Below are 26,210 nucleotides of genomic sequence, written 5' to 3'. Positions count from 1 at the left end.
TAAGCACAGTGAACCTTGTAATGGATATTCCCCCTCTTTGCTTTGGGTTCTAGGAAGCTCAGAGCCCAAGTCCCCAATTAAGTAAAAAGAGTGAATTTTCTAATTCTAAGTACAAGCAGCAAAGTTCCTTTTAAGGAACCTTGAAGGCTTGAGGGAAGTGAAGCCCCAGGGTGGGATCTGCACTTGAAGCAAGTGAAATGAAGAGATGGGTACGGGTGTCTGGGAAGGGAGGCAAGAAGCCAATGAGGAGGGGGCTGAAGACCAGAGATGGGAGGGGAGACAGCAGAACAGCATGGTGAGGGACAATTAGAGAAAGTGAGTCGCTGAGAAATCCCCCATAAGGTTAAAAGCAAGGGTTTCGAATATCTTAGGTTGCTGTAGTCCTAGGGCGTGAACCACTTCCATTGTCTTGAACCTTCAGCTACTCATACATTTTAGGGTCAGTGGAATTTCAGAGAATGAAAGGATCAGGAAGAGTCTGGTCAGGGGTCATGTGATAAGAAAAGAATCAGCATATGCTTGAAGTGAGATGATTCACAAACTGAAACTCAGTGCCAGCAGGAGCTCAGATCCAGGGGGAATATAAGTCACTGCCCCTCCAAATTCCCTGACACATTAGAGGAAGCACGGGTTCACTTGAATCTTAAAGTGATTACCACATTAGAGGTAATCACTTGATTACCTCAGATGGCACCTATATTAAAATTCTATTTTAACAACTATTGTTCTCTAATTCAGAAATCATAAACTGTTGGCCCTCGTAGCCACCTGATTCAACCCCGCACGTCACACCAGAGACCGAGGCGTGGAAAGATGAAGTTCCTTATCCCGGATCACCATCTCAGTTTCTTCACCTATAAAATAGGAGGTTTGGACTTCAGATTTTGTAAATCTTAACTCACAAGTAAGATCATAAATTCCACTAGGGCAAGGGTCACATCAAATAAATGGGATTTCCGTAACATTTAATGAATAGTGGAAGGTGGTGGAAAGGTGACAGAAATTGACCCTTGAGAAGAAAGGGAGGGATAAACTAACAGCTTACCCTCCTCCTTCTAGAAATATCTTCCTCCTCTTGCTGCACATGGAGTGCTTAACTCTCCGCTCTTAAGGAGACTACCAGTCAACAGGGTGGTAAGCTGAAGATAAGTGAGTTGTTCCTACTATTACTGATGTTTCTGAAGAGCAACCTAACTAGTGTTTACGATTCTTTAACTCCGGGGTTTCCCTGGTGGCGCAGTGGTTGGGAGTCTGCCTGTCAATGCAGGGGACACGGGTTTGAGCCCTGGTCTGGGAGGATCCCACATGCCACGGAGCAACTAAGCCTGTGGGCCACAACTACCAAGCCTGTGCTCTAGAGCCTGTGAGACACAACTACTGAGCCCATGTGCTGCAACTACTGAAGCCCGTGCTCCTAGAGCCCGTGCTCTGCAACGGGAGAGGCCACCGCCATGAGAAGCCTGTGCACCGCAATGAAGAGTAGCCCTCGCTTACCACAACTAGAGAGAAAGCTCGCGCGCAGCAGCAAAAACCCAACGCAGCCAAAAATAAGTAAATAAATAAATAAATTTATTTATTTAAAAAAAAAACTTACTTGAAACTCAACAATAAAAAATAATTAAAAAAAAAAACAAAAAATAACAACTCTTTAAGTCCTCTTCTGTTTAAATGTTCAAGAGCTTTTCTCTGAGATGAGAGAGACAATAATCTACCAGGGAAGAAAATACTTCCTGGTCCTCAACATTGAAGTTGGAACAAAGGCAATATTAACTCATAACTATTTGTGGAGGGTTTGAAACTCAACCCCAAAAGTCTTCCTGTGAATTCATCAGACACTATTAAATAAACATTAAAGTTTTAAGTATCATGATTTGGCCAGCAACCATAGGAAGACTTCTCCATTTTTTAAAAAACTGGGTTTTGAAAAAGCACAAAAACTTCTTTTTCCTACTTTGAATAAACAGGAAATAGAGGGTAATGGTGAGTTAACCGCATAATCTAATAGTTAACATTTCTTATGCTAATCTGGCCAAGAGCCTCTGTGTGGTTTATTAAAATTTGCATTTTGTGTATAGACCTAAGAGGGAAAAATTTTAATGTAAGTATCTATAAAAATAATTATACGTACTTTTTGTTAAAGAAAAGTAGGCTGAATTCTCCTTCCTTTTTCTCTAGCAACCTGAGAAGTGGAGTGTACAAAAGGCAATGCTGGGGAGAAGCTTCTTGTTTTGGAGAATTTAACTCAATTTAAATTCCTTGCTGTATAAATGGGTAATTTCAGGAATGAAGGTCTCCAACAAGAGCTGTGTGTGCCCTCTGCTGGCGATCAGAGGGCTAAGGAAAGCATTTCCAATTCAGTGATTCTGGGCAGAAGTGCTGCCAGCAAGGAAGAGAGAAAGGGAGACTCCAAAAGGTTAAATCACTGCTTCCGCTGGAAAATAGGAACACAGCACAGTGGGGTTTTTCTTTGTGATAATCTTCCTTAAACACCTTATCTGTAGCTCAAAAAGTTTTTTTTGAGCAAAGCTGATCTATAAATGGACAGGTACGGCTTTAAGAAAGGCTTGGTTTGTCTCATTTTGGTGAGCTCTGTCAGAAAGGGCAAAGGTTCCTGACAGGCTTGACCTGAGAATCAAACAATCTAGTATTTATTCTAAGGTTCTGTACAAATGCATTACTTTCTGGTCTCCTTCTCAGGGAAATAAGTCCCATGAGGCCAGAGGCTGTATCACCCTCAGTATAGCATCTTCAGCCCCTGTAACAGGGGTGTAATAAATATCTGCCAAATGAATGACTAGCTGTGAGGAAGACTCTGGATTCAAGGTGCCTGTGCTGCTGACTTAGATACTGAGCACAGGCAGGACAGGTTTCCCTAGTCATGGCTGGAACCTGTCCATGGCAAGGCTGAGAGCTCTTTAAAGAGCTTATGAAGGCCATCCTTACTCTGTTTGTGAAGGGAACCTTCATGAATGTAGCACCACATGGCTCAGCGGCTGCCCTAGAAGGGGTTAATAATATCCAAGTCATCTAAGAGCTATGAATCACTTCACAGGTTACACGGTGCCTTCACAGGAATCTCAGTTGATCTCAATAGTCCTTCGAAATGATCCTTCCTCCTCTTTTACAGAGGTAGCCCTGAGCCTGACAAAGGTGGACTGCTGCTTTCATGGCAATCAAGTCATAAGACAAAAATCCACACATGGCTTCTGTCCCCCAGTCCAGAGCTTTTCCCCCCCTCCTCCTAGTCTCCGTGAGATTTAATGGTCCCCTCCCATTCTCCGAGTGGGCTGAGGCTAAAATTAGACGGGGCAGTCACAGCTTTTAAAGACCAGCCTAGTAAGTCATATCACGGACATCTTCTCTTATTACTGGTGACAGCCAGGTGATGGGAATTACAAAGGCTGGGCTGGCCGGGCCGCCTGCACCAACTGGGTGAACAACCCTGTAAATGGCTTTCTCTTCCCTGGTGGTTGTCCAGGACATTACACACCGACTTGCGTCGTCATGCAAGTTTGCTCAGGGCGAGACTGTGGAACACTTCCCCAGAAAGCAGACTGAAAAACACCTGCGCTGGGTCAGCGGTCAAAGAGATTTATACGTTAGGACCGGAGTGACCCCTAGTCAGTGTTTGCTAGTGACTTGGTTGGTCTGTTTGATTTCGGGGAAAGCAAACGAAAGCCCAGCAGCCAAATGTTTGCTTAGGTCCTGGCTTCACTGAGAGAACAAACCCGTGAGGAGGGTGACGGTAAGAGGAGTTGCTTCGTGCCTTTGTACGGGACGTTCCTCATGTTGCCCTTTTATTCCTCAACTGCCAGACAACACCTCTAGGCAGCCAGCAAGACCCAGAGCCAATGCCAGCTTTCCTGACGTCCGCCTTCCAAAGCACCCCGGGCTTACTCATCTCAGAGCCCTTATCACCCTGAATTTTAACTGTTTACATGTCAATGTAGGAAGCCCCTACATGTAGTTTTTAATAAAACTAAAACAAAACTTCACAAAATAAGACTATACGGAGTGCTAATATCTGGGATTTTTTTTCTAGTTCATTCTGTATTATTTTTCCAAATGTTTATTGTGATGCACTAATTTGATTTTAATGAATGAATGTCAACTTGCAGTTTGAGAACTATTAGTGTAGTTGATTTCACCTGCCCCCCCATCCCCACCCCCACCTCCATCTTCTGTCATTATTTATTGAATGCTTCACCCTGGGGGAGGAGTAAGGAGTTCTGACTGCGGGATGCAGCAGGAAAGAGAGGGATGGAGCACAGATGGAGCACGGAGGAAACAGTGTTCTCTGTATTCCCCTTTCAGCCCCTCGGATTTGGGTTTGAGCTCCTATAAGTAAAACGGAGTATTTGAAATTAACTAGAGAAACCTTATAAAACTTCAGGCACAAGTAAGGCTGCTTCAGGGTCTAGATCAGGAATCTGTACACTACAAACTTTGGGCCAAATCAACCTGTTCACCTGTTTTTGTAAATAAAGTTTTATTGGAACAGAGCCACACACATTAATTTGCATATTGTCTAGGGCTGCTTTCCCTATAACTGCAGACTTGAATAGATCAAGATCCTATGACCAGGACTTCCCTGGTGGTCCAGTGGTAAAGAATCTGCCTTCCAATGCAGGGGACTTGGGTTCGATCCCTGGTCAGGGAACTCAGATCCCACATGCCGCGTGGCAACTAAGCCCGTGCGCCACAACTATTGAGCTCTGCGCCTCAATGAGAGAGCCCACGTGTCGCAAACTACAGAGCCCACACGCTCTGGAACCCACGTGCCACAACTAGAAAAGAGGCAACCCGCATGCCACAACTAGAGAGAAGCCCGTGCGCCGCCACAAAAGATCCTGCATGCCACATCTAAGACCCGATGCAGCCAAAAAAATAAAGACAATAAATTTTAAAAATAAATAAATATATTTTTTAAAAAGATCCTATGACCTACAACGTCAAAAATATTTACCATCTGGTCCTTTTGCAGGAAACGTTTGCTGACGCCGGGTGTAGATGGAAAGTGTTTTCTACTTCTCCTGGAGGAAACTGGCATGGCTCTGAGGCATCCAAGGCAGAACCCTGGGCATACCCTGGAGTACCTTTCTCAAGACAGGCCACGTCATTCTTCCCCCAGCATTTGCCGGCTGTGGACGTGGACCACCAGCAGCACAGCCTGAGCAGGAGAAGCTGAACAGCGTGGATTCTGGGTGGGGACCACTGCTGCAGGCTGCAGTACTGCCTTTGGAAGCACCGGGAAGCACTAGGTGTATCACTGTGACTGCAGAGATGAGGACCTGCGAGCCAGCTGACACAGGGCTTCATTTGCATTCTCAGTGCCTGGAGTAGGAAAGGTACTTGGAGGGTGCTAAACAAACGTTTGCTGAATATTTCTTAAATGAGAAAGGAATTGGTGGCATGCAGTGTAGAAACTGAGTTTTATCACAGCCCCTCTGGAAGGCAATGCCAGTAGTAAAGAGCCTGGTTGCCTGCAGCCCAGAACTGCAATCCTCTCTCTTACTTAGAGCTCAAGATATCTTTTCTCAGCTGCTTTGGCAACTAATATCAAAGATAATAATATTATAGCTAACAATAAATAAATATTGCGTGCTTATCAAGTGCCAAGCATTTATTCTAGGTCCTTTATATGTAGCGATTCATTTGTATTCTTTTGATAGGAAATTCTATTTTAATCTCATTTGACAAATAAGGAGGCAGACACAGAGAGGTTATGTAACTTGCCCAAGGAGAAACAGCTAGTAAGCAGCAGAGCCAGATGTTGGAAATGGGATGATCTTTGTAGAAAAAAAAATTGGATGCTGAGATTGTCAGAGCTGCTGGCTTGTTCACTGAATCCAGTGAGTTTTCTTTTTTCTTTTTGCTGTCACCTAAGAATTTATTCATTCATTTAACAAATCTTTAGAAGTGTGCCCTGTGTCTTTTCTGTTTTGTCTGCAATTGGTCTAGAGGTGGGCATGTTAGTCTGGTCAGTAAGAGGTAGGAAGCCTGCTGGGGCTTCTGAAACAGATTTCCTCCCATGAAAACTCCACTCGCAGGCACAGGCAGAGTAGAAAGATGGATATGACCGGGATGTCTGATCATGCTGTAGACCCCCCACTTTCTCCTGCAAGTGCCTACCTCTGAGTTTCTTCCTTGTGAGATTAATAAACCCCTATTTTTTAAACCATTTTTTAGTCAGATGTTCTGTCAATCAGACAGTCTCCAGCCCATTATCCTGTTATAGTGCCTTCATAGCTCTGATCGCTATCAGAAAGTATCTCATTCATTGATCGATTAGTTTCCTTATCTTCCTGTCCCCCCACTTCCTCTTCTAGAACATAAACTCCCAGAACAGGGTTCTAACCTCCGCTATTCACTGCTCTGTGCCCAGAGCCTAGACCATGTCTGGCCAAAGGGTTGGGGAATCCAAATATAAACCCAAGAGGCTCACAGTTCAGTGGGGAAACAAAAAGTGTTACCATAAATGTCATCTTAGAGGTGAAATCACAGAAGACTAATCTGCTCAGGGACTGTGCCTTACAAAGCTGTTGTGGGCAATCTGGTCTCAGCTTCTTCCGCTGGCATCCACCCCGCTCCTCCCCCCCACCCAGCCAAAATTGCATAGGTCAAAGTAGAAAACCTATCATCAGTTGAAAGCTTGTTTTAAAAAGAAATTGCTGTTTTTAAAAGAGGTTGAAACCAGGAAATCCTGTTTTAAAAGTAGGCTTATGTTTTTCTTTGCTGTTATGCAAATGTAAGCAAGGGCCATTGCCTTGGGTGGGCTAGGGGGGTAACCAAATGCAGACGTTTTCAGACGCTGTGACCTTCATTCTGGGTGGAGGCAGATGGCACAGTTTTGGGAGAGCCCAGTCTCCACAGACTTTGTAGCTTCCTTCGGGCCTGGGTGACTGGTGCTGGCTCCTGGGGAGCTAAGTGTGCTGCCTTCTGGGAACAGTTATTTGGAGAAAGGATGCACATGTCTGACCCTCCCCACCTGCTTACAGGAACAGAGCTGGACTTGGCCTTCTTGATGCAGCCTGGACTGGCCTGTTAGTGGCCTTCAGGACAGAATCTCTAGAACTCGTAAGCAGGTTAGAATGTTGTGATGTGAGTGTCCTAGGATAACTGAACAATTGGAAATGTCTCGGAAATGGACCAATACTGTGTTATTTACAACCAAGTAAACAAAAATGTACTGGTGTTGGACTCTCGTGCCCTAATGTGACTGTCATTGCATGTCTGGGGAGTGGGGAGGAAGGACTCTCCCTTGTGAGAAGCAGAAATGTCCACTGTCAGTAATCCTAGGAAGAGAGAAATCTTGGGATGAGAAATGAAGACTAGAGAAAGGGGCCTCAGACCGGGGTGAGGAGGAAACTCCTTCTCTCTCTCGGGTAGGGGGAGGCAAACTTTTTTTTACAAAGATCCAATAATAGATATTTTAGGCTTTTCAGGCTATACATACAGTTGCTCTCGTAATTACTCAGTTCTGCCATCACAGCAGGAAAACAACCATAGACAGTACGCAAATGAATGGCCATGACTATGTTCCAATAAAACTTTACAAAATGGGCAGCAGGCTGGATTTGGCTCCTGGGTCGTAGTTTGTCAACTTCTGTTTTAGAGCCTCGGGGTGATGGGCATAGGACCCAGAAAGGGTGGCCGTGCCATATGGAGGTATGCTAACTCCAAGTAGATAAGTAGATGCTTGGCCAAAAGCTATGCCAACAGGCTACCTTCCAGGACCCTCTACGGATGTGGGCTCTGAGATACTTGTTGCTTTCTTTTTTTTTTTTTTTCTTTTTTGGCCACACAGCGTGCCTTTCAGGATCTTAGTTCCCTGACCATGGACTGAATCCAGGCCCTCAGCAGTGAAAGCGTGGAGTCCTCACCACTGGACCACCAGGGAATTCCCAAAGATACTCGTTTCTAATAGCACCTGTAAGACAGGGTCTCTTTTCTCTCTTACTAACTCCTAAATTTCTATTCAGGTATAAAAGTCACAGCCTTGGCTCAGGTGTGTTGAGGGAAGTAAAAGAAAGGCCTACCCCATTCTTGAGACCAAGAGGCAAAAGTGACAGCTGTTCTCTGACCCTGGGTGGTGGTAGCACCAGTAGACCCCAGAGGAGGACATGGTCCCCAGAGAAGACAAGAAGTGAAGAACAGGAGAAGTCTGTTCCTGGGAGAGAAGAAGGCATCAGGGCCCCCCAGGAAATGAGGAGTGAATAACTGCAGACACTTCTCTGTAGGCATGTGTGGGCTTAAGCCATCATAACTGGGATATTCAAGGAAAATGAGGTATTCTTTTGTAATCATAGGCAGTGAAGACTAGACATGCCCATTTGTCATGTTGGAGTCCTTATAACACCAGCACACATGGGGAGCACAGAGTAGGTGGTCAACTAATGGTTCCTAGGCAGACTGACCACTCCAACCCTGCCCTAGATGAACCACTGGGCCCCAGCCATTAGCCTCTACTCAGAACAATGACCATGGCAGTTGGAACCAAGGATTGAAGTCAACTGGGCAAGCCAGAGGAATTGCTTTAATTGGCGACCCCAAGGTATCATACAGATGTGCTCAGCTTCCGCCCCACCAGGGAGAAAAGCCCTTCGTTGTTGGCCATGTCAGAAGAATAACTTTGGGAGATCACTTCAAACTGTTCAATGGTGTAGCCGGCCTCCCTCACGGCAGCCTCCACTGCCTCCCGGCCCAGGCAGAGGCTGGAGAACCTCTGCTCGCCGATCATGTAGTAGCTGCTCTTCAGAGCATCCACGAGCACCAGGAAGCCCCCCGGCTTCAGCAGGCTGCCGAGGTTCCTGAGGGCCGTGCGGTAGGCAGAGAGGTCCGGACAGGCGGCGTCCAGGCACAATGTGCTGAGCAGGCAGTCGGCCAGGGGCAGTGGGACAGCCCCCAGCGGCCAGCTCTGAGTCACGTCACACTTCAGGACCTGCTTGAGCGCCCGCCTCAACTTCTCCTCCTTCTCTGGCCCCTTGACTCTGAAACACACAAACCGACAAAGATCGCTGGCTACCCCACTCATGGGAACCCCAGATCTCTTAGGTCAGGAATGAAAATGGCAGTGTTGTCCCAAACGTTATAACCTTAGGGCCATCCCTGTTGTAAAAACAGAGAAAGAAGAAATGAGGGACCATTCTGGTATCTGAATGTGACCATATTACCTTGCGCTGGGTTAAATCTTTTTTACAAAGTAAATAATAATATGGAAATGATAATAAAAATACCTAGTTGCCTGCTTCTACAGTGGACTGCCCCCATGAAATTATTCTTCTTCTACTGCTTAGAATAGTGCCTAGATCATTTATTATTGTTATTATTATTATTATTACCCTTGTTCCCTGTGCCAAACTGTAAGGTAGTGACTGTTTGGCCACATATATCAAGCAATAATGGGTTTAAATGCAGAAATGGTATCTTTGTAGTAGTTGCTGATCAATAGGAGGTCATCCATAGACATTCGTAGAAACTGTTGATCATGTCACACAACTGTGACCAGGGCCGTTCTAGAAAGATGAAAACTCCTTGTTTCCATTCTCAGGCTCCAAAAGATATTGCAGGTAGGGAGTATGTTTCCTGATGGAGATAGTTTTCTTGGTAGCCTTGCTAGGAATCCTAACATTTTCTGCCAAATCAATGGGGTTTCTTGAGAGAAAATTCGTTAATGACAGAAGGAGAAAAGGCAAGGGCAGGAGATGGAATCCAGTGCCTCAGATCCTTTTGGAATTTATTAGTGGAGGAATAAAGGAACAAACTAACCAATGAACGAAATTAAATAAACACATAGAGTGAACAAGAGAAACTGCAGAAAGGGAACAGACAAAGGAAAAGAAGTAGCAGAAAATCAGAGAGGTAAGACAAAGAGAGGAATTGCTGAGTGTATAAAGTGCCCAGAAGGCCACTGAGCCCAAATTGTATGAGTGATGATTGAGTATCCAACACTTTGAGGAAGTTAATCAACAAAGCACCAGGGGTGCAAATCCAGGCTTATGTGCAAGGAACACACAGTCACTGGCTCCAGAAGAAAACAGCCACTCAGGCAACAATGCTTGATAGAGAGAACAGAGGATGGCCCAACATCAGAGCAAGTGAGAGAGATTTATACTGGGACCATTTCCGTTCATGAGGAAAAGTTGATGGTTTAAAGAAAACTTGGAGATTTACCTCCAGGTAGAATGATTTGAGATAATAGCAATTAGCTGTGGACATCCTATTTAAATATTTAGTTAAAATCTTAAGCCTAGTGTGTATAATCAGTTATTTACAAACATCCTTTAATTGTGTTATAATTTTCCATTTAAGAAGCTTAATAAGCATATGAAAAGATGCTCAATATCGCTGACATCAGAGAAATGAAAATCAAACCATGAGATACCACTTCGAACCAACTAGGATGATTATAATAAAAATGACAGATAATAACTAAGTGTTGGCAAGGACGTGGAGAAACTGGAACCTACATACACTGCTGGTGAGATGGTAAAATGGTCCAGCTACTTTGGAAAACAGTCTGGAAGTTCCCAAAAAAAAAAAAAAAAAAGGTTTAACATAGAGATTTAACATGACCCAGGAATTCTGTTTTTTTTTTTAACATCTTTATTGGTGTATAATTGCTTTACACTGGTGTGTTAGTTTCTGCTTTATAACAAAGTGAATCAGCTATACATACACATATATCCCCATATCTCCTCCCTCTTGCGTCTCCCTCCCACCCTCCTTATCCCACCCCTCTAGGTGGTCACAAAGCACTGAGCTGATCTCCCTGTGCTGTGTGGCTGCTTCCCACTAGCTATCTATTTTACATTTGGTAGTGTATATATGTCCATGCCACTCTCTCACTTCATCCCAGCTTACCCTTCCCCCTCCCCGTGTCCTCAAGACTATTCTCTACATCTGTGTCTTTATTCCTGTCCTGCCCCTAGGTTCTTCATAACCATTTTTTTTCTTAGATTCCATATATATGTGTTAGCATACGGTATTTGTTTTTCTCTTTCTGACTTACTTCACTCTGTATGGCAGACTCTATGACTCAGGAATTCTAATCATAGGATTATACCCAAGAGAAATGAAAACATGTGTCCACACAAAAACTTGTCCATGAGTATTTATAGCAGCATTATTCATAATAGCCAAAAGATGGGAACAACCCAAATGTCCATGAAATTATGAATAGATAAATAAAATGTGGTCTATCCATACAATGGAATATTGTTCAGTAATAAAAAGGAACGAACAACTGACACAGGCTACAACATGGAAGAACCTTGAAAACATGATGCTCAGTGACAGAAGCCAGGCACAAAAGGCCGCATATTGTATGATTCCATTTATATGAAATATCTAGAAAAGACAAATCTGTAGAGACCGAAAGCAGACCAGTGGTTGCTAGGGGCTGAGAGGACTGGGGGAAAGGAGAATGACCGCTGGTGGGTATAGGGTTTCTTTGGGGAGTTATGAAATGTTCTAAAATCGTGCTGAGGATCACGCAATTCTGTGAACATACTAAGAGCTACTGAATGGCACACTTTACATGCGTGAATCGTATGTTATGTGAACTTTATCTCAATAAAGGTGTTCTATTAAAAGAGAGAGATGGAGGGAGGGAGGGAGGGAGAGAGGGAGAGAGAGAGAGAGAGGAGAGAGAGAGCGAGAGAGGGAGAGAGGGGGGGAGAGAGAGAGAGAGAGAGAGAGGGAGAGAGAGAGAGAGAGAGAGAGAGAGAGAGAGAGAGGGAGAGGGAGAGAGAGAGAGAGAGAGAGGAGGTTCCTGGTGGCGCAGTGGTTAAGAATCCGCCTGCCAATGCAGGGAACACGGGTTCGAGCCCTGGTCTAGGAAGATCCCACATGCCGCGAAGAAACTAAGCCTGTGCGCCACAACTACTGAGCCTGCGCTCTAGAGTCCGTGAGCCACAACTACTGAAGTCCGCGCGCCTAGAGCCTGTGCTCGGCAACAATAGAAGCCACTGCAATGAGAAGCCCATGCACCACAACAAAGAGTAGCCCCTGCTCGCCGCAATTAGAGAAAGCCCACACACAGCAACAAAGACCCAGTGCAACCAATAAATAAATAAAATTTTTTTTTAAAAAAAGAGAGAGAGAGAGAAAAAAAAAGAAGCTTTGCAAGATATTACTTTCAGGGATAAACTGGGAGATACAGGAATGATAATTGCCTTTGACTGGGTCTACCTGTTCCTCTTATTGGGGTAGAAATGGTAGTAGGGTGACAAATTTGCCCCAGTGGTCTGGACTTTTCTGGTTTTTGCACTGAAAATCCCATGTCCTGGGAACCCGTCTCAGTCCTGGACAAACCGGGAGGGTTAGTCGTTCTAAAAATAGGGAAATCAGTTACAAAGCTTCCACCCCGCCTGACAGAACGTGCATAATTTGACAGATCATTTTAAGAATAAAAAATAATAACTCAACATTATGAAAGTCTGTGTGAAACATGGCTTTGAAGAGGTAAATTAATCTAGAATAGAAAAAATTCAAATAACCTATCTTCACCTATGGATAACTTAAGTGTATACAAAAAGCTAAACAAGTGACAACGTAGTGTTCTTTTGAACGTGTCCAAAGACGATGCTGTCTCTTGGGAACATTACGGTAATGTGTATTTAAGTGATTACGTCAGAGGCAGGTTGGACCTCTGGACCCTACTGTGTATGAAGCTATTTTAAAAACACAAGTTGCCACAGAACTAGTACTTGCCAGTCAGATGATGATGGAAATTGTTCCCAAACTGTGAGACACACTGTGAAGTCTGGAAAGCTGGCAGAGAAGGTGCCAATTTGAGAGGGAAATTTGTTAGAAACACCCACTGTCGGGATACCTGCTTGTCCTCGGGTGCACTACAAGCATTGGTGAACTCAGTTGCCAAGGCAGCTATGTAAAGATTACACCTCAGGGCTCCTCGGGGCCTGTGATACACCTGCAATGAAATGGCCTCGCCTGGAGACACAGGCAGTTACCACTCAGCCTCATGTTTAGCTCAAGGGGTAGGGAATAAATACACACCAGAAAAACGTTATGCAGTTTTACAGAAAGCTAACCACCGTGTGGCCGTTTCTCTAGCTCTAAAGATCTAGCCTTTCAAAGGAATCAATATGTAAAAAAAAAAAAAAAAAAAAAAAAAGAGCCACATCCCCTGTAAATATGCTGTCTATAAAAGCCTGAAGGAACTGGGGAGGGAGAGGGGGAGGAAAGGATAGAGTGAGACTCCTGGGAAGAACACTTTGTAAGATTGTCTTTCCAGACCCCAGGTAGTTATCCTGAGATTTAAAGCAGGATCTTCCTGCCCTGACGCTGCAAGGCGGGTGGTGAATCAGAACCCCCTGGACAAGCTTTTTTCCATTACACTTACCTCCCCAAGCCCCATCCCCAGAGGTTCCAGCAGGCCCTCCTGAGGGAAAACCATCAAGACGTGTAAAGGAAGTGAAAAGCTGAATAAGCTTGGATGTCAACGTGAGAATTGTAAGAGCGAAAGGACTCATCACTGGTGAACCTTCGATACAGGCCACAGCTGAGTGACACTAGGAGGCAGCGTCTGGAAAGCAAAATGCATGCAGTCACTTCTTTTATAAATATTTTTTGACCTTCTATTGTGTGCCAGGAAGAGCACCGGGCAGTGGAGACCTAAGGTGGGACGGATGAGAAACAAATCCTATCCTCATGGAGATTACAGTCCGGTGGGGGAGGAAGACGTAATCCAATGATCATCCACAAAACTGAAACATTAAAGCTGTGATGATTGCCAGGCAGGAGGGGCACACGGCACTAAGAGAAGAATACTGGGAGCTTGACTCAGTGTAGAAGCATGAGGGAAAGCTCCTCCGGAAAGGAGTCAGGTGAGCAGAGAAACAGACGATAAATAAGTAGGAGTGAACTGGACCAAAGAGAGGAGGGAGGGAGGAGGATACTCCAGTAAGAGGAAATAGCAAGAGCAAAGGCCCTTTGGTGGGAAGAAACATGGAGAGGAGAAAGCCAGTGTGGCTGAACCTCAGGAAACGAAGCAGCGCATGGCTGAACGGGAGGCAAAAAGGTAAGCGCCCACCAGTTGACATGGAAGCTGCTAGTCTGGGGACCACAAGGCAGGTGCCAGACTAGACAGGGCTTTGTGGACCATGTTAAGAATTTTGCTTTTTATCCTAAAGGCCGTGGGGAGATATTAAGGGGGTGCTAAGGAAAGGAGTGATATGATCAGATTTATACTTTGAGGCAATCAATTTGGGACAAGAATGGAGGTGGGAGGCCAGTTAGGAAGGAGAGGATGGTAGCTTGGACCAAGAAAACAGCTTGCATGGAAAATACTGGAAGAAATATACTGGTTTAAGAGGAACTCAGGAAGTGAAGTGGACAGAACTTGTTGCTGGTCATGAAACATGACTGACAGGGAGATGACAGGACTGACTTCCAGGTTTCTGGCTTCTCCAATTAATTATATGATGGTGCCATTCAAGGAGATAAGAATACCGGAAATAAAGCAGATTTGGGGAAGATCATAGCTCTATTTTGGGCACGTTAAGTTTGAGATGCTTTGACACACAGGAATAGAAATGTTTACCATTTGAAGAAATGGACAGTTGAAGGTTTTTCAACCTGTCCTGTTAATTTCCCCCAAGAGATAATGCAGTGAGAGCCCGTGTTCAAGAGAAAGACATCCTTGTAAAAGGCAGAAGTTTTTCCTAGGCATCCCTGAGGCAATCATCATGACCACCAAGATCGCAGGTTTGAGAAGGAATATCAATCTTTTACAAGACTTGGGAATACAGAGATGCTTTGGGATAGAAGCAGTTCACTAGTTCACAGAACAAATTTGGCACAGGTATGTCTATTTGGGGCCCTAGACAAACATCTTTTTCAATAGATACGAACATCTTTGTATGGAAAGCATTTATTTCAGAGAACCGCCACCTCTACAGGTGCTCAAGCTTTCTCCTGTCAGGTACACGGAGGTAAGTGGAGGAGCTGCCGTCTGTAGAGGCAACCAGGAGGGGCTCCAACCTCCCCAGACCCCTCCCTGCTGGCCCAAGGGCCGAGGGCTGAGGAGAACCTGCAGAGCACACCTCTAACTCATCCCCACTAGCATGTCCTGACATACCTGTTGGGGAGCTCCGTTCCAGACACCAGTGCTTCTCAAACTGTAAAATGCATACAGTCCCCTGCAGATCTTGTTAAAATGCAGATTCTGAAGGTAGGCCTGAGAATCTGCATTCCTAATAAGTTCCCAGATGATATGGAAGCTGCTCGTCTGTGGACCACAAGGCAATGTGTTCCAGGTTCCAGGTGCCAGAGGTAAATTAATGCTGCTTCTAGGATTTCTTAAGGTAATGCTCATTTTCCTTGGTTTGTGCTTGAGTAGTTAGTTATATCTTAGTATTTGACTTGCTGACTTGATGAATATGTATAGTGTGAGACAAGAATTTGGTACCAGTGTCTTACAACTTTTCAGATAATTGTAAAAATGAATGGTATCTAAATGTCTGAGTCACACTCCAGAGGAACAGGAGGAAAAGGAGACAGCTCAAATTGTCTCTTGCAGCAGTCAACATAAGAAATAGCTTCAGATAAAGAAGAAATAATCTCAGGGGAAATAGGTTGTGGGTTGATAGAGGAACTTGAAGATGCAAGAAAGACATTAGTTGAATGGGATCACAATCATTCTCAAAACAGTTGAAGCCACAAGATCTAGCAGAAGGATAAGGGTGAGAATGCAGAATTTTACTGCCCAAAATACAGTTCCTTAGTCTGACAGAGTGATTGGGAAGGGACAGTGTCTCAGGAACAATTGCTACGAGCTGATGATTCTGGCTTGAGATAAGTAATGCTTTCAGTATCCTGCTAGATGTTAAGGGTTCATTTCTTTTTTTTTTTTTTAATTTATTTATTTTTGGCTGTGTTGGGTCTTCGTTTCTGTGCGAGGGCTTTCTTTAGTTGTGGCAAGCGGGGGCCACTCTTCATCGCGGTGCGCGGGGCTCTCACTATCGCGGCCTCTCTTGTTGGGAGCACAGGCTCCAGACGCACAGGCTCAGTAGTTGTGGCTCACGGGCCTAGAGGCTCCGTGGCATGTGGGATTTTCCCAGACCAGGGCTCGAACCCGTGTGCCCTGCATTGGCAGGCAGATTCTCAGCCACTGCGCCACAGGGGAAGCCCAAGGGTTCATTTCTGAATAAGATGCAAAGGCTTGTGATAGCTAGAGAAATTGAGAACAAAGTTCTAAAAGCCTCTTGAAGCATGATTTGGACCTTGGAAAGATGTGCTGTCTGACAACGACTAAGAACTTTTTGATAAACTTTCCCTGATATTCTATAAGTCCTGGGAAATTCCTTATTTAATAATTTTGAATATTGTCTAAATCCTCATCACTGCAGTTTTCTTCTAGTTAATGTCAATTTCATTCTGTGAAATCACATAGTCCATTTAAAAAGTTTGAAATTACTGTTATCTTGAAGAACATATCTGAAGTTTGAAGGCTCTAGCCAGCATAAAATTCTAAGTAAGGGGTTTACAGGTTAAAATGGCATGTGAAAATAGCCTCTCTTGATTTCTTACTTAATGCGGGGGAAAAACATGGAGCAATGTTTAAGCAATACTAAACAATTTTACAAAGTGGCTCATGAGTAAGGGCACCAAAAATACCTTCCCAATATTCATGGGCGTAGAAAATATGTCATCTTTGTGTTCTTCTTGAAAAAGGTCCAAAGACCTATTCAGTTGACTATGACATGAATCGGAATTTAAAACTCAACAACTAAAAAAATCATATAAAATGAGCATAAAATACATCCACATAATTGCAAATATGATTACAAACTGAGAGCATATGATGTTGAAAGAAAATATAAAAATAATACTTTAAATTACAATATTTGGATTTAAAATCTCAAAGTTTAACAATAAACACTGGGAAGGAAGATGCCAGAAGGACTTTGGGTGTCAAAAATTGTTAAATCCCTCATATTACGAGGAAGAAAAGAATTATTGATTCTTACCTGATATTGATAAGCTGAGAGAATTTGTCTCCAGCAGAAATGCATTATACAAAAACACTAAAAGAAGTCCTCCAGGTGAAGGGAAATGATGTCAGATAGAAGCCTAGATCTGCAGAAAGGAGTGAAGAATACTAGACAGGACAGATTTGTGGATAAACACAGGAGACTTTATATATATTTATTGAAAATACTACTGACTGATGTGAATATACTTAAAACTACAAAACTGTACACTTAAAGAATTAAGGTGATAAATTTTATGATGTGTGTTTTCTTAACCAAAATTAAAAATAAAACAATAAAGAAAATAAAAGCACTGACTGCTTAAAGCAAAAATTATAACAGTGTATTATAGTGTTATAGTTTATACAGAATAAATATATGACAACAAGTGTATAAGGGGCAGGAGAGTGGGTTAAAGGAATTACACTGTTGTAATATCTTACATTGTTCATGAGACGTTGCAAATATATTATGTAATTTCTAGAAAAGTCATGCGCACGCGTGCACATACACACACACAAAACACAAAAGAGGTCAATAGAGGAGAAAAAAGTCAATAGAGGAGATAAAGGCATACTAAAAATGTGTATAATTATACTATATAAATGGAAAAACAAAAATTATTTCATTCACCAACAAGAAGCAGGACAAAGGTACAAATGAACACCAGACAGATGGGACAAATAGAAAATATATACCAAGATGGTAGATTTAGACTCAGCCATACAATATCACTAATTACATTAAATGTAAATTGAGTAAACAATCCAGTTAAAATGTAGAAATTGTCAGGTTGGATTGAAAAGCAAGACCTACTACATGTTATTTGAAAAAAAGTCATTTTAAATATAAAAACACGGACAGGTTGAAAACAAAAGGGTAGAAAAAGCTATACCATGTATGTTATTTATCTATTGTTACATAATAAATTACCCCCAAACTTAGCAATTTAAAATGACAAACATTCATCTCACAGTTTCTGCAGGTCAGATACTTGGGTACAGATTAGCTGAGTGTCTCTGGTGCAAGGTCCCTCATGAGACTGTAGTGTTGGCCACTCTCAGAATTGTCCAGTGTCATCTGAAGGCCCACCTGGGGGTAAATTTGCTTCCAAACTCACTCCTTAGGACAAGTGAGTGACTGTAAGAGAGAGCACCCAATAGGGAAGCTGTAGTCTCTTTGTATCCTAATCTCAGAATTGATGTCCCATCACTCTACAGCACCATATTTGTTAGAATCCAGTCATTAAATCCAATGGACACTCATGGGGAGAGAATTAAGCAAGAGCGTGAATACCTGAAGTGAAGATTAGTGGGGACCATCTTAGAGGTCCCTACCACCTTATGCCATCACCAAGAATAAGAAGGCTGGTGTGGCTATATTAATATCAAAGTCGACCTCAAAACAAAGTGTATTACTGGATGTAAAGGGAGATATAATGATAAAATAGTCAATTCATCAAGAAGACATAACAACCCTAAAAGTATATGCCGCTAATAACAAAGCTTCAAAATGCATGAAGAAAATGTTGGCAGAACTATGAGGAGTTAGGGATGAATCCACAATCATAATTTGAGATTTTTAACATCTCTCTCTCCCAGTAATTGATAGAATAAGTAAACAAAAAATCATGTAGAGAATTTGAACAATATTATCAATCTACCTGACTGAATTAATATTTATAGAAACGACACCAACAACTGGACAATATACATTCTTTTCAATGTAGAACACATAGAATGTTCACCAAATAGATCATATGCTGGGTCACAAAATAAACCTCTGACTACAATGAAATTTAATTAGAAACCAGTAACAATATCTAGAAAAAAAAATCCCAACAATTTTGGAAATTAAGCAACACAATTACAAATAATTTATGGTCAAAGAAGAAATCACAAAGAAAATTAGAATATATGCTGAATTGGATAATAACAAAAATATGACACATCAAAAGTCATGGGATGCAGCTAAAAGAGTGCTGAAGGAAAGTGTGAGAATAAATGACCTAAGCTTCCATCTCAAGAAGCTAGAAAAAGAAGAGCATATTAAAACTAAAGTAAGTGGAAGACAGAAAATAAGAAAAGTAAGAGCAGAAATCAAAGGAATACACAATGGACAACTGAGAAAATCAACAAAGCCAAAAGCTGGTTCTTTGAAAAGATTAATAAAATGTATCAATCTCTAACAAGATCAATCAAGATTAAAAGAAAAAGACAAATTGCCAATTTTAAGAATGAAAGAGGGACAATCACCAAAGATCCTACAGACATTAAAAGAGTAATAAAGGGATATTGTAAAAAAAAACTTTATGACAATAAAGTTGACAACCAAGATGTAAAGGACAAATTCCTTGAAAAATAGTACTTATCAAAACAGACAAAAGAAGAAATAGACAATCCAAACAGTCATTAAAGGAATAATTCTTCTTAATAAAAAACCTCCTCACCCAGGAAGAAACCTTCAGGTTCAGATAGCTTCACTGGTGAATTCTATCAATCATGTAAGGAAGAAATAATACAAACGCCTTCAAAAAATAGGGGAGGAAGAAACACTTCCAAATTATTATATGAATTAGCATCATGCTGATATCAAAATCTGCCAAGCATATAACAAGAAAATAAATTTATAGCTCAATATCCCTCATAAATATAGATGCAAAAATCCTTAGCAAAATATTGGCAAATCACATCCAGAGATACATAAAAAGATTACTACTTCATGACCAAGGGGTTTATGCCAGTTTGGTTTAAATACCAAAAATCATCCAACATAATTCATGTTCTCAGAATATGCAGAAACATCACATGACCATCTCAGTAAATGCAAAAAAAATTTTTGACGAATTTTAACATTTGATTAAAACCCCCCAAGAAACTAGAAATACAAGGGAACTTAGTCTGATAAAGAATTTCTATGAAAAACCTATAAATAATGTCATTCTTAATGATGAATCATTGAACATTTTTTCCTAAGATATGGAAAAAGGTACAAATGTCTGTTCTTATCATTTTTGTTCAACATTGTTTTGGTGGTCTTAGTCAATGTAATAGGGCATAAAAAATAAATAAAGGCATAAAGTTGAAATAGAAGAAGTAAAAGTATTTTTATTTGTAGATGATATAAGAATGTACATAGAAAATACTATGGAATCTACCAAAAATGATTAAAATTAATTAGTGCAATATTTTGTAATAAACTATAATGGAAAAGAATAGAAAAAAGAATATAGATATATACATATATATGTTAAATGAATCACTTTGCTGTACACCTGAAACCAACAGAAGTATTGTAAATCAACTATATTTCAATATAAAAAATAAAATAAAAAATGAAATTAGTGAAGTCAGCAAGATCTAATATACAAAAAATAAATTGTACATCTATATACTAGCAAATGAAACTAATAAAATGAAATAGAAATGAAATTTAAAAGATACAATCAACAGTAGCATTAAAAAACATGAAACACAGGGACATTTTAACAAAATATATGCAAAATATGAGAACTGAGAGAAACTGAAGTCCTAACTAAATGTAGAGATAAACCATGTTCATGGACTAGAGATGCAATATATCCATTCTCCTAAATTGATTTGTAAATTCAAAGAAATTACAATAAAATCTCAGTAAACTTTTTTTGAAGAAATTTACAAGTTTATTCTAAAAGTAATGGCACTAAATTTACCAAAATAATCTTGCAAAGAACAAAGTTGAAGGACTCAAACTATCTGATTTCAATACTTACTATCCCTGGTAAAGGGAATAAAAGACCAACAAAACCCAGTGGAAGTTTAGTGACTCCACATGATACCAAAAAGTTTAATTGGGAACACAAGATAAAACTTCTAGTTTATTCATACTTCTGTACCATAAGGAATTGTACCACCAATGAGTCATATTGATAACTTACATTTGACAATCCACATTTACTACCATTAAGACAATGTAGCAACAGTACGTAAGAAAATGAATATACAGTTTAGAATACTCCTAATAAGCTAAAGTCAGCAGACCTTTAAAAGAAAATGGGAGGGTTAAAGAAATAGAAGCAGACTTAAGAGAAATTTTCAGAAGAGAACTTGACTCAGGAATAAACAAAAGTTGGTAAATAGATGGGAATCAAATATAAGTGCAAGTATAGAAAAATGAATTGACCATCAATCACTCCAGAAGAACATGGAGGTAGGCATACTCCTGAGGGATGTGTTGAGACCACATGATTTTATATTTATACTTGGGATTCAGGAATGTTACCTCAATTCCCCTGTTTTGAGTTCAGAAACATGGGAGTCATCCTTGATACCTCCCTTTCCTCATTCCCACTAACCAATCGCTACCAACTCTCAATCATTCTCTCTCAAAAATTCACCTTAAAATCTTCTATCTCTCTCCATCACCTAGTCCAAGCCACCAACATCTCTTCCTTCTGCATCTCTTGTTCTCTAAACCTCCAATCCATTCTCTACACAATAGCAGAGAGATCTTTGTAAATGTAAATTGGGTCACATCACACTCCTAGTTATACCTCTGATGTCTTCTTGTTACACTTGAAGTCCACAAGCATTAACTTGGCCTTGAAGGCCCTAAATGATTTGGCATGTGCCTGCCTTCCCTGATGTGAGCTCTAGGAGACAAGGGATCTCCTCTGATAAACTCTAGAACACCAAAGTGGTCTTTTTGTGCCATTTACAAAGGAGTCTGTGGGGTCTTGGCAATATTCATAGCAGCAAAGCCATGATGCTCCAGGCACTGATGGTCGGCTGGGCTGTAGAATGGGAGGCACATCAGGACAAGGGAATAACAAAGTGAAGTGCTCGACTCTTCACCTCTGGCTGGTAGTCTATTGCCAATTTCTTGCGTGGGGAGAAATTAGTAATTTAAACAAACTTTGTTTGCATAAATTTACTTATAGATAGGGTACTATAAGATTTTGATCGTTAGTTGTTGATATGTAAAGCCCTAATTTTATGAATGGTGAGTAACAAATTCTTTTCGAATAATTCCTTTATGCTGCTAATCTCAGTTTAAAAACCTAGTCAGCGGGACTTCCCTGGCGGTCCAGTGGTTGGGACTTTGCCTTCCAATGCAGGGGGTGCGGGTTCGATCCCTGGATGGGGAGCTAGGATCCCGCATGCCTCGCGGCCAAGAAACCAAAACATAAAAAACAGAGGCAATGTTGTAACGGATTTGGTGAAGACTTTGAAAATGGTCCACATCAAGAATTAAAAAAACAAAACAAAACAAAACAAAAAACCTAGTCAGCTTTTTGTTGTATCTGGTGGTGTCAGCATTAGCCACTTTCACAGCAGAGATCTATGCATTTGGATGGCTAGCAACGAGTGTCACTAGGGCAGCAAGCCCCGACCTGAAACCTTCTAGCGAGGAGCTGGTTTGGCCTCTTACTTGACGTTTTCCTAAAACAAGGTCCTACAGTATCTGGCCTGCACAATGCATCCATACACAGGCCTGGAAAGGTTTTGTGACCACTCATCTTGGCTCAGTAACCAACTCTTCAGTTTTTTCAGCTATGTCTTCTGCTGTTCTGGTGCACATATACACACACAGGTGCACACGCGCGCACAACACGCGTGTGCTTCACTCTCATTCTCTCTCTCTAGCTCTCTCTTCCTCCATTTGGATTTCTCTTTGGTCCCTCCCTCTCTCTCTGTTTCCTTTGCCTTTCAACTTGGACTCTAAGGATAATTTTTGGTTCTGAAAAATGAACTGGCACCCAGGTACCCTAAGAAAGCCAGGAAGCGGACCCGAGTTTCTCTACCTGTTCCCTTCAAGCTCACACACATAGGTCACCACTGGGGACCAGTCGAAGGCCCCGGGCTCCTTCTTCAGCCACTTCTCCAGCTCCTGCAGGTTCCGATCAGTATAGTCAGTGGCGATGATCTCCTTGAAGGATTCACAAGCAGAGAGGAGCTGATAGATGGTGGGGCCAGAGCCAATGTCGATCAGGAGGTCTCCCTTCACACCATCTGGTTTAGAGGAGAGAATGAGGAAGGGGGTCAGGCAACATAGGGTGGCAGATAGAGCTGATTTGCACTCTGTTTGCCAGGACTATCCTGGGGAGCCCCAAGGAGAGCCCCAAAGACAGACCATCTCTCTAGTCAGGCCTCTTCCCTCAATGTCTCTTTTTAAAATATTTTTTACTTTCCATTCCCCATTTAAGGGTGGAGCATGTGGCTGGTATATTTTTAGGTCTAGGAGGAAGGAAAAAAAGATCTGCATCTGGTGTACAGACCCCTGATCCAGAAAGACTGCTACACAGATAATGTAAAAACTATTAAGGAATGCTTTGAGAGAAAGTTAAAATTTTTTAAAAATTGAGTTTTTATAATGTCTTTCTCCAAAAAGCATCCAGTTCTTCAAAAAGCATCCTCCCTTCATGGGAGGTCTTTATCTCATGCACATTCACAACATTCCTTTGAGTTAGGAATAGAATAATTACTAGAATCTCCATTTCTTTTTTTTTTTTTAAGATTTTCTTTTTGATGTGGACCAGTTTTAAAGTCTTTATTGAATTCGTTACAATATTTTGCTTCTGTTTTATGTTTTGGTTTTTTGGCCATGAGCATGTGGGATCCTATCTCCCCAATCAGGGATTGAACCCACACCCCCTGCTTTGGAAGGCAAAGTCTTAAACCACTGGACCACCAGGAAAGTCCCTAGAATCTCCATTTCTTAAGTGAAATGTCTGGCTAGTGACCTAGCAAACCAATGTAGAATCAAGGACAGAACTCCAGTTTTTGGATTACCCTCTTGCAGGGCCAAAGGAGATAATGGATATAAAAGCACTCTGTAAACTGTAAAATATCCACCCCAATGTTAGTTTTTATCCTAGTTAAATGAATGGGTGATGCCAAAAGGGCTGTCAAATAACTATGATTAGACACAAAAGAGTCATGCCCTGAGACTCTCTCTATATGACTCACATTTGGAGGGGAGACACACAGACAACAGGTAAACTTACCTAGGCAAAATATCTTGAAAAGATTTTTCAGAAGATGCCTAAGAATCTGTTTTTCTGCAGAGTGTCTGGACCCAAAGTTATAATATTTTTCTAGATAAGCCTGAGGGTTAAAATGGCTCAGATAAGTGTCCTTGGAGGTGAAGCCAGATTCCATTGTGTCTCACTCCTGTGCCAGCGGTCCACTGCCCTCCTTCTCTCCCCTCCAGAAGCCAGGGAGGCACCCTGCAGAAACTGTCTTCCTGAGTCTCTGGCTATCAATATTTCTTCCACCAGTTCAGCCCATCCCTTAGAGGTAGATGTTTAGTTAAACACTAACTGAGAGAAATATACCAAAAATGTTTTGGCAGTTCTAGGAAGTGATGAAATTCCTGGGGAAGGGAACCTAAAAGAAGGGGGAAGGGGAAGGGGGAGGGCTGTGAGCTGTATGCAACGCTGGGCCAAGGGGTGAAGTTCAGCTGCAAGGGATTAGAGACAAGATGACTCGCCTGGGCTCACCAGGGAAGTTATTTAACTCATAGAAGAACCTCTAGGTTCAGACAGACGGGTCACCTTCCCGTGGCACCATCATTCTTCTTGCAGTGATTCTCCCAGGAAAGAGAGTCACAAATAATGGTTTAAATTTAAACAACTTAAGAAGAAAAAAGAAAAGAAAAAGAAAAAAGGGAAAGATGAAGAGAGGAAATGTGCTCAGGGTTAAAGTATGTTGGCTAAAGAAGGAATCTCAGATGAAGTCTGGAAAGAGAGTAAAAGAGCAGTTTTTTAAAACTAGATCAATTAACTCTCTCCTTGTACTCCACACACCCCTTCATCCCCTCTCTGTTGTCTGCAGCTTCACCATCCCCCCCAGTGCCATTTCTCAGCAACTGGCAAGCACCTCCTCCCCAACCCCCCACTCTTTCATGTCAATCCATATCCTGACAGTCCTTTCAAAGTGAACTTTAAGCCCCGTACTTCCTTTAAGAATTCCTTAAATTCCCGATTCTGAACTCATACTGCCCTTAGAATTAGTTCAACTAGCCAAGCACTTGATTTTGTGGTGTCATGTATTTGTTCCTGGTTTTGTCTGTGTCAATTTTACTTCCCAAACTAAATTTTACATGTATGATGCACTAAAAAAAACACCTCCTTTAGATCAAGGACCATGGCTCAGTTCTCTTTATAACCCCTACTGCAAATCACTGGGGGGGGGGGGGGGGTCTACCTAATAGGTGTTCAAAACATTGAGCAATTAGTTGACTGTTGTCATATTGTACCAAATGCAATTGCAGCGAATGCACGGTATTCCATGGGTGATGACTTAGTAAGAGCCCATTTGGTTACAAGGCAAAGAGACTCACACAAAGAAGCTCAGGGAATTAAAAGGGAATTATTAATAGGAGACTATAATGGAAATAAATTGCAGGGTATCTAACTGGGTCTCATGGACCAAAAAAATCATTAGGCAGCTAATCTCTCTCTCTTTCTTCCCCTTCATTTTCTTCATCATCTTCTTCTTCTTCCTCCTCCTCTTCTTTCCTTCTTCTTCTGCTTCTTCCCCTTCTTCTCCTTCTTCTTCTTCTTCTTCCTCTTCCTCTTCTTCTTCTTCTTCTTCTTCCTCTTCTTCTTCTTCCTCTTCTTCTTCCTCTTCTTCTTCTTCTTCTTCTTCTTCTTCTTCTTCTTCTTCTTCTTCTCCTTCTTCTCCTTCTTCTCCTTCTTCTCCTCCTTCTTCTTCTTCTCCTTCTTCTTCTTCTTCTTCTTCTTCTTCCTCCTCCTCTTCTCTCTCTCTCCCCCACTCCCTTCTGTGGAAACTGGCTTCTTCTTTTGATCATCCACTATACACATGGCTCCATTCTGGCCATTCCATATGGTGGCCCTGCCCCTGAGCTTAGAGAACCTTCTGACTCATCTCCTCACAGCTGGCTGACGATGTCTGCATTGTGGTGGGGGGAGTAAAGGATCTTTTCGCCGCCCATTTCAGCAACTGAGATGGGACAGACAAATTGTCTCAGGTTATTGCAACTGCTGGATCTTCAAAAGTCAAATCACAGACTTGAAGGATGTAGAATCAAAACAAGGTGTCTTTGGGAGTGGTTCTGAGGGGCTGTTGCACCACTGGTACTTCCTGCTTCTCCTGACTGCCCTGGGGATGGAATACAGCAGGAAGCATCCAGAACTCAGCCAAAAGACAGAAATTGCCATCCTGATTTGCTACCAACAACTTGTATGAAAATGGCAGTTAGAAAAACTAA

At 41.9% G+C, this 26,210-nt stretch overlaps 2 protein-coding genes across 2 annotated transcripts in view; one reads left to right on the top strand and one right to left on the bottom strand.

The window, feature by feature from the left end:
- The window catches only part of LOC309604812 (NXPE family member 4-like), a 371,441-nt gene that overhangs the window by 209,511 nt on the left and 135,720 nt on the right, over window positions 1–26,210 (top strand).
- Window positions 6,696–24,266, bottom strand: LOC309604802 (nicotinamide N-methyltransferase). Its single transcript, XM_082339782.1, has 3 exons — window positions 23,983–24,266; window positions 22,780–22,987; window positions 6,696–8,990 (listed from the first exon to the last, which is right to left on the bottom strand). Exons 1-3 carry the CDS (start codon window positions 24,134–24,136, stop codon window positions 8,558–8,560), a joined length of 795 nt encoding a protein of 264 aa, XP_082195908.1. The 5' UTR covers window positions 24,137–24,266; the 3' UTR covers window positions 6,696–8,557.

This window comes from Balaenoptera borealis (genome assembly GCF_965194805.1).
Source record: "Balaenoptera borealis genome assembly, chromosome: 11".
Taxonomy (NCBI): domain Eukaryota; kingdom Metazoa; phylum Chordata; class Mammalia; order Artiodactyla; family Balaenopteridae; genus Balaenoptera; species Balaenoptera borealis.
The sequence above is the reverse complement of the archived record's forward strand: the minus strand, read 5'-3'. Positions and strand labels throughout refer to the sequence as shown.